This window comes from Gavialis gangeticus, unplaced genomic scaffold (genome assembly GCF_001723915.1).
Source record: "Gavialis gangeticus isolate Ggan-Ray unplaced genomic scaffold, GavGan_comp1, whole genome shotgun sequence".
NCBI lineage: Eukaryota > Metazoa > Chordata > Crocodylia > Gavialidae > Gavialis > Gavialis gangeticus.
In genome coordinates this window covers 3,777,541-3,785,734 of record NW_017728994.1, presented here as the reverse complement: position 1 = coordinate 3,785,734, position 8,194 = coordinate 3,777,541, and the positions used below count along the sequence as shown (strand labels likewise).

At 47.7% G+C, this 8,194-nt stretch overlaps 1 protein-coding gene across 2 annotated transcripts in view; it reads left to right on the top strand.

Moving 5' to 3' along the window:
• GRID1 (glutamate ionotropic receptor delta type subunit 1) overlaps nucleotides 1–8,194 on the top strand; it is a 1,431,845-nt gene that overhangs the window by 1,320,850 nt on the left and 102,801 nt on the right. For both annotated transcript variants that reach the window (XM_019502226.1, XM_019502225.1), the window contains exon 11: nucleotides 1,731–2,055. In XM_019502226.1, the coding sequence (XP_019357771.1) occupies nucleotides 1,731–2,055 (325 nt within the window). The remainder of the gene's footprint in view (nucleotides 1–1,730; nucleotides 2,056–8,194) is intronic.

Below are 8,194 nucleotides of genomic sequence, written 5' to 3'. Positions count from 1 at the left end.
CCTGCCTAACTAACCTGGTTTCCTTTTATGATCAGGTCACAAAGTCGCTGGATGAGGGCATTGAGGTTGATGTCATCTTCCTGGAATTTAAGAAGGCCTTTGACACTATTTCCCACCACAATCTCTTAAAAAAACTAGGTGACTGTGGCATTGATGCCTGCACAGTCAGATGGGTGGCAATTGGCTAGATGGTCGCACCCAGAGAGTCATGGTGGACAGGTCATTTTTTACCTGGAGGGATGTGGGCAGTGGAGTCCCCCAGGGCTTGGTCCTGGGGCCTGTACTGTTCAACATCTTTATCACCAATCTGGATGTGGGTGTGGAAAGCACGCTGTCCAAATTTGCTGGCAACACCAAGGTGTGGGGTGAGGTGGGCACGCTGGAGAGGAGGGACAGAATCCAGCTAGATCTAGACAGGTTACATAGGTGGATGGATGAAAATAGGATGGAATTCAATGCAGACAAGTGCAAAGTACTGCATCTAGGGAGAAGGAACCAGTATCATACCTATAAACTGGGGAACACCCTTCTTGTCAACACAGCGGCAGAAAGGGATCTTGGAGTCACTGCTGACTCCAGGATGAGTATGAACTGCCAATGCGAGAAAGCAGTCAGTAAGACTACCCGCGCCTTGTCGTACATCTACAGATGCATCACAAGCAGGTCCAGGAAGGTGATCCTTCCCCTCTGAGGCATTGGTCAGGCCACAGTTGGAGTATTGTATTCAGCTCTGGGTGCTGCACTTCAAGAGGGCTGTGGCTAGCATTGAAAGGGTCCAGAGGAGGGCCACTTGCATGGTCAAGGGGCAGTGGGTTAGGCCCTAAGAAGAGAGGCTAAAGGGCCTGAATCTATTCAACCTCCATAGAAGACAGCTGAGAGGGGATCTGGTGGCTGTTTACAGACTTACCGGGGGGGACCAGCAGAAAATGGGTGAGGCTCTGTTCCCCCAGGCACCACCGTGGTTACTAGGAATAATGGCCACAAATTGTTAGAGAGAAGGTTCAGGCTGTACATCAGGAGACATTACTTTACAGTTAGGGCTGCCAGGCTCTGGAATGGACTCCCAAGGGAGGTGGTGCTCTCTCCTACTGTGGGGGTCTTCAAGAAGAGGCTGGACAGGTATTTGGCTGGGGTGTTATAACCCCAGCACTCGTTCCTGCCTGGGGCAGGGGGTCAGACTTTATGATCTGTTTAGGTCCCTTCTGACCCTAAGCACTATGAAACTATGAAAAAGCCACTTTCAACATGAATTCTATTTAAATAATGAGTTCAAACATTTTGGGACTTGATCTGAGACCTTGTTCCAGTTTTTAAGGTTTTAAGTCATAGTTTCCTAATATATATTACTGCTTTGTGCAAATGCTTTATGTGTATGAGAAACTCAAATATTACATATGGGTAACAGTAAAGACTCAATATACACAAAAAGCATTCCAATACACAAAAAAATCCAAAGTGTTACAATGCTTAGGGTATGTTGATACTGCTTTTATGGTGCTCATGCTAAGTAGATAGGAATGGGAGAGAGAGCATTTGAGAAGGAAAGATTAAGGTTGTAGGGACATAGATATTCATCCAAATTTCAATTTAAAATAAGATTAGAGAAAGAATGAGTTACGTACATAAGCCATTGGCTATTTTGGAACTCTCATGGTCAGGTGTACAGAATCCATAATTATGTTTACTTTAGAGCCACTCTGCAACTCTGACTGGTTGCATTTCTGTTACAGAGAGCTGATCTAGCCATCTCAGCCATCACCATAACACCGGAACGGGAAAGTGTTATTGATTTCAGTAAGCGGTACATGGATTATTCTGTGGGAATTCTAATCAAGAAGCCTGAAGAGAAAATCAACATCTTCTCTCTCTTTGCTCCTTTTGATTTTGCGGTATGGGCCTGCATTGCTGCTGCCATCCCTATAGTTGGTGTCTTGATATTTGTGTTGAACCGAATCCAGGCAGTCAAAGCACAGAATTCTTCACTGTCTAGTCCTTCTGCTTCCTCCACTCTTCACAGTGCCATTTGGATTGTGTATGGAGCCTTTGTTCAGCAAGGTACTGTCAGTATTCAATAGTTTATAAAATAACATTAAATCATACTCAGGACTTACAGCCTCAGTACAAAAGAGCAGGGTGCATGTTAACCTTTAGAAAATAATGCTTTGAAATGTAGATTACAGAGCTGCTCCATGGCTCAAAGCACATTACAGCATAAGGATAATATAAACAACAGAACCTGAATGGTTGTACACTCCACTGCTTCTCATACCAGCAAAAAATAATTTAAAATTGATTTTTCCCAAGATGTGGGGGCACATAAGTAAGACATTCTAGAGAATTCTGTTTTCTTAAAATATTTGGTACCAAATATAATCCTGATTATGTAATCCTGATTCCTTTATTCATGAGAGTTACTTTGTTTATGCGATGATTTAGTCATAAAAATCTCATTATGTAATCGCACTGAATTCAACACTGAGTTCCCTGCCCCTCCCCTCCAGAAACACCTGGGTAAGGGAGATTTCTGCCGGGCTCTTTGGAGCTGTGGACCTGGGGTCACTGAGCCTTTGTTTAGCCCTTGTGCTTTGGAGAATGGTGACTCTTTCTCTTTCTCACACATCCTGCCCCTCAAGACGCCGCAAGGTGCTTCACCTTCTCGCCTTACTATGTTGCCATTTGATTTGCTGCCTTCTTCTTCTTCCTCTCTCCTTTTCCCCTCATTCGGGCCATCTTTATCACAATGCGATAGGAAGTCCACCACTGTATTCACCTTTCCTGGACTGTATGCAACGCAGAATTGAAAAGGTTGGAGAGCCAATGCCCACCTCATTATGCGGGCATTATCTGTTTTTGCGGTGTTTAACCATGTCAGAGGGGCATGGTCAGTTATCAATTTAAATTCGCGGCCCAACAGGAAATAACAAAAATAGTCCACCCCCCAGCGGATAGTGAGACATTCACATTCCACAGTGAAATACCTTTTCTCATGTTCATTCAGTTTCCGGCTAGCGTAGACTACTGGCCGCTCCACTCCATCGACGTCCTGAGATAAAACTGCTCCTAGTGTGAACGCCGAAGCGTCGGTCTGCAGAGTGAAGGGTAGCGCGAAATTGGGGGTATGGAGAATTACCTCTTGGCAGAAGGCCTGCTTAAGGTCTTCAGAGGCTTAAAGGCTTTCCTTCAACCTGCGTTCCATTCAATGTCATATGACTTTCTGCCCTTAATAGTCTTGACTAAAGGGGTTGCTATCTCATCAAACTTGAGTATAAACCTTCGGTAGTAACTTGCAAGCCCTAAGAAGACCCTCATTTGCTTCTTCATTGTAGGAGCTTGATATTCTCTAATAGCTTTCATTTTGTCAGCAAGGGGTCTCACTCGTCCTTGCCCCACTAAAAATCCTAAATATTTGGTTTCCCTCTTTCCCAGCATGCACTTCTTTGGGTTTGCTGTCAGTCCTGTTTGCTGAGCTTGAGTAAGATGGCCCTTAAAGCCCTTAGATGTTGTTCCCATGATTCTGTGTAAATTACGATATCATCAATATACGCCAAGGCGTAACCTTGATGTGGAGCGAGTACCCAATCGATCAGTCTCAGGAAAGTGGCTGCTGCCCCATTAAGCCCAAATGGCATTCTTTTAAATTCAGAAAGACCCCATGGTGTACTGAAGGCGGTCTTGGGTTGGTCTTCCTTTCTCAAATGCACTTGCCAATAGCCTTTGGATCAATCTAGCGTTGATATAAACTTCACCTGACCTATATGCTCTACTAATGAGCTCACCTGTGGCATGAGGAACACATCAAATTGTGTCAGGGCATTTAGCTTGTGAAAATCTACACATATCTGCAGACTCCCATCCGGTTTTGTAACAGCTGCTAATGGACTACGCCATGGGCTGCATGATGGTGTGATAATCCCGAGCTAACATCTTTTCCAGCTCCTCCTTAATAGGTTGATACCTATGGTACGGGATCCTCTGCCATTTCTCTTATACTACATGACCCTCTTTGGTCACAATTTTGTGTTTAACCCTTGCAGCTTTCCCCGAACTATCCGTGAAGACATCCTCAAACTCTTTGATTGAACCTTGCAGCTGTTTCTGCTGTCCTACCTCCAGTTGCCTCCCACAGGGAACCTATCACAGTGTCCAGGGTCTCCAGGATTGTCCATAACCTGGCGCCCAAATTCCTCCGCCTCAGGGTCAGGAGAAATCAATAGGCCCTCAGGCTCGTGCCACTCTTTAAGAAGATTTATGTGGTACACCTGTTTTTCTCTCTTGGCCCCTGGGCGTAATATCTCATAATCTACAGGTCCCATTCTTCTTAGTACCGTAAAAGGGCCTTGCTAACATGTCAACTTACTTGTTGAACTAGGCAGCAGCACCAGTACCTTTTGCCCCACTTTTAACTCCCTCTCCTTAGCATGCATATCATATCTCTCCTTTAGTTTTCTTTGTGCCTGCTTCAAGTTCTCCTGTGCCACTTCCCTTGCCAACTGGAGGTGCTCTTTTAAATCCCGCACATACTCTGACGCCCCTCTTCCTGTGTTAGGGTGTGTCTCCCACCCTTCTCTCACTACATCTAACAAACTCCTGGGTCTGTGTCCATAGGTTAACTCAAATGGCGAATACCCCAGCGATGCTTGCGGGGCATCCCTAATCGCAAACAGCAAAGGGGGCACCAGCAAGTTCCACTTTCTCAGCTTTACCCGGGTACATTGGCACAACATCCCTTTAAGGGTACTGTTAAAGCGTTCCACCAGACCTTTTTGTTTGGGGGTGGTACACTGCCGTCCTTAAATGACGGATCTGTAACACTTTTCACATGGAACCCAGTACTAGGGACATAAAATTAGACCTCTAGTCAGTAATAATCTCCCTAGGGATACCAAATTTTGCTACCCATATCATTAGTTCTTCTGCAACCCTCAGCCCTGTCATGGCTTGTAATGGGAAAGCCTCCAGAAACCTGGTCGCATAATCTATTAGCACTAAAACAAACTGGTGCCCCACTACACTCTGAGGTAAGGGGCCTACTACGTCTAAAGCCACCCTAGAAAAAAGCTCTCTAACCTCCGGCATCAGCTGCAATGGCACCTTGGGGGGCTTATAAGTGCTCACTTTCTGACCTATTTCACAGACTCGACAGAATCCTTCCACTTCCTCATACATGTGGGGCCAAAACACCATCTAGCTAGGTGGGGTTTGGTCTTATTTTTGCCTCGATGTCCCCCCAAGGGATTCCTATGAGCTAAGCGCAGAAGTGACTTTCTGTAAGGTCTGGGTATGATTAACTGTGCACCTCCTTCCCTTCGGCTTTACCCCTCTTAATCCTATATAATAAACCCTTACACAGCTCACAACATGGCACCGGGTTATTTTGTTCGGGGTGCGTTACCTGCTGGTCAATTCTCTCTTGTTTGGTTTCCCTGAAGGCCGACAGTTCTTCATCACTCTCCTGGGCCTCACAGAATTGACTACTACTGGCCAGTGCTTCTATCCAGTTCCTCTTCTGTCCCTGTACCTGCCCCGACTAGTCCTTCTCTAGTGCCTTCGGCACTATAGAGCAGAGCTAAAACTTCAAAAATTTCTGGCCAATCTCTACCCAATGTCATAGGGTACAAAATCTTTTCCTCCAATCCCACCAGGATTCTTCTGCTGACCCCATTCACCTGCATGTGCAATAAACGGCGTTCATCGTATGCCTTTTGGAGGCAGACCATCTGCACACCAGCATATCTTGGGGCTCATTTCCAGGCGATCAACGATGGGCGAACCAGAGATTGGGCGCCTCCTGTCTCAACCACGGCCTGAACCAGCTGGCCTTCCACCCACACAGTCACCTCAGGTAGGGGTTGTACCATACCTGTTGAACTGTCCCCTACACCACAATCCATCAGTTCTGCATCTTGTACTTTCCTTGGCCCTGTTCAATGATCCACAGGTTCTGTCTTGGTTTCTCTTGGTCCTGATATCGTCCGTAAACCCCAGGAACAGTTTCGGGCTATATGACCCCTTCTCCCACAGGTGAAACAGACCGGCCCCACTGGACTTCCTTTCTGCACCCGTCGGGCTTTGAACATCTGGTCCTGTGCCGCCCGGCTTAGGTTGTGTAGGACTGCTCGTTGCTCTCTCCCTGTGGTTGTACCGCACAAATGTCCTGCCCCAGGGTAGCCTCCACCCCAATCCCACCTGCCACAACTTTGTTCCTTTAGTGGTGGGGTTCAACTACTGGGGCTTATCTGGAGTCTGGGATCTCTGGACGGCAGTCTTCTGTGAGGCTCCAACCTCCCCTACACCTCGCCCTGATACCCAGCCTCGACGAGTTGCTGAAGTCTCTTGGCCTGATCCTCGCCTCTTGATGTAATGGGCACTATGGTGCAGATGTATACGGTCTAACCCGCCCTCGGATTGAGCCAACTCTAAGGCCCACTGCGGCCTTCCCTCCTACCCCTCCAAAAGTGAGAAATGGAAAGAAACCAAAGGAAAACACTGCCAGTAAAATTCCTGACCTCACACAAAATGGGCTACCCTAGCCCTGAGAATTCCCCAACTAACCCTGTCCCGGGTACATATATGTTGGGCGGTTATCACCCCCTGAGTGCCAAACTGGACTACTGCTGGTCCCTCAAGTTCAGCCCACTCTGTCCCTTGCCAGGCAGCTCTAGCCGGTAGGAGCTTGTTTCCTGTAGCCCCTCCGCTGCTTAGGCTCTCTGTTCCCCATCTGGGTTTACTTCTGGAGCCTTCCCATTCCTGTGCCTATCCCATCTGGGTTGCTGACTTGACTTCCATCACCCTGTCTTCGGGGCCATCCCTGCTGTCATCTTCTTCATTCTGAACCCTTGGATTCTCTTCCTCGACTCCTTTGCCGGGAAGAGGGGCATCTGCCGTACTGCTGTTGGCTTCCTTCTTCTGGCAGTCTCCGATGCAGCCTCCTGCCTCGTGGAAGGTCATCCGGACCCTTCTCACCCCTAATCGGGGTTCCAAAGACACCTCTCCTGGTGACTCTGCTCCTGATCTTCCTCCCTTTTCTTCGCCCGAACTGCCTTTTATCTTCTTGGGCCGGCTCCATTCACTCCTCCCCGCAGCTGGCTGCAGTTTCAAAAAGACATGGCTAATCAGCCGCGCAGGTCCCGCCGCCATTTCCGGTCTCACTGCGGCATCAGCTGCAAGTAAGGGAGTCTCCATTTCTTTTCCTCTTTCCTCGCCTTCCCTGTTATGTTCTGGGTCCCAGGGTTCCCCCTTGGCACCTTGGAGTCTGTCCCCTGTATCTTCCCTGCGACACTTTCTTATTTCCTTTATTCTCTCTTTCGTCTCTTCAGTCTGCCTCCTGCGCATAACCTGCTCCTGTCCCTCTTGTACCTTGATCCCACTGCATTTCTCCTTGTGCCACATCAAAGTCTTCCGCCAATTGCAGGGCTTCTCGGAAAGACTTGGGGCAATGGCATATTACCCATCTCTGGGTGTCTTCCTTCAAATCAGCTCTAAACTGTTCCAACAGTATTTGGTCACAAATTTCTTCTTTGTAATTGACTTCGGGTTTAAGCCATTTATTCATAAGATCTATAAGGCTTTGCCACAGAAGTCGGGGTACTTTTTCTTCCTTTCACTTCCTCCCTCTAAATGCCTGCCAGTGTCTTTCTGGGGTTATATTAAGCCTTTGCAATATCTCATCTTTCACCTTATCATAATCCTGGGCATCTAACCAGGTCATGGCCCTATAAGCCACCTGGTCCTATCCAATCAAGAGGACTCCTAATTGTCCAGCCCATCTCAACTTTTCCAATCCAGACGCTATGGCTGCCCTTTCAAAAATTTCTAAAAAGGCCTCTGGATCATCTTTTTTTAGTCATCTTGGGCAACCTAATGTCCAACAGGCCCCTTTGGGCCCAAACCTGGTGCTGAATCAGGTGCTCCTGTATAGCCGTCTGCCTTGCCGCTTGCTGCTGCTGCTGCTGCTGCAGCACCTGTGCCATCAGGCTCATGGTCTGTTGCAAGGATTCTGGCCTGCCTTATCAACACTGGTTGGTGCTCCATTTTCATCCCTCTTGGGAGACCGTTGCACCACTGTCACGTACCTCAGTCACCTGCAGACCCGTAGGACACCGCCTGCTGATCGACTAGGGTGGGACCATTTCTAATTGGAGATCTACACCCCCACATTCACCTGCCATGACTTGATGTTAAAGGAGTTGGTTCA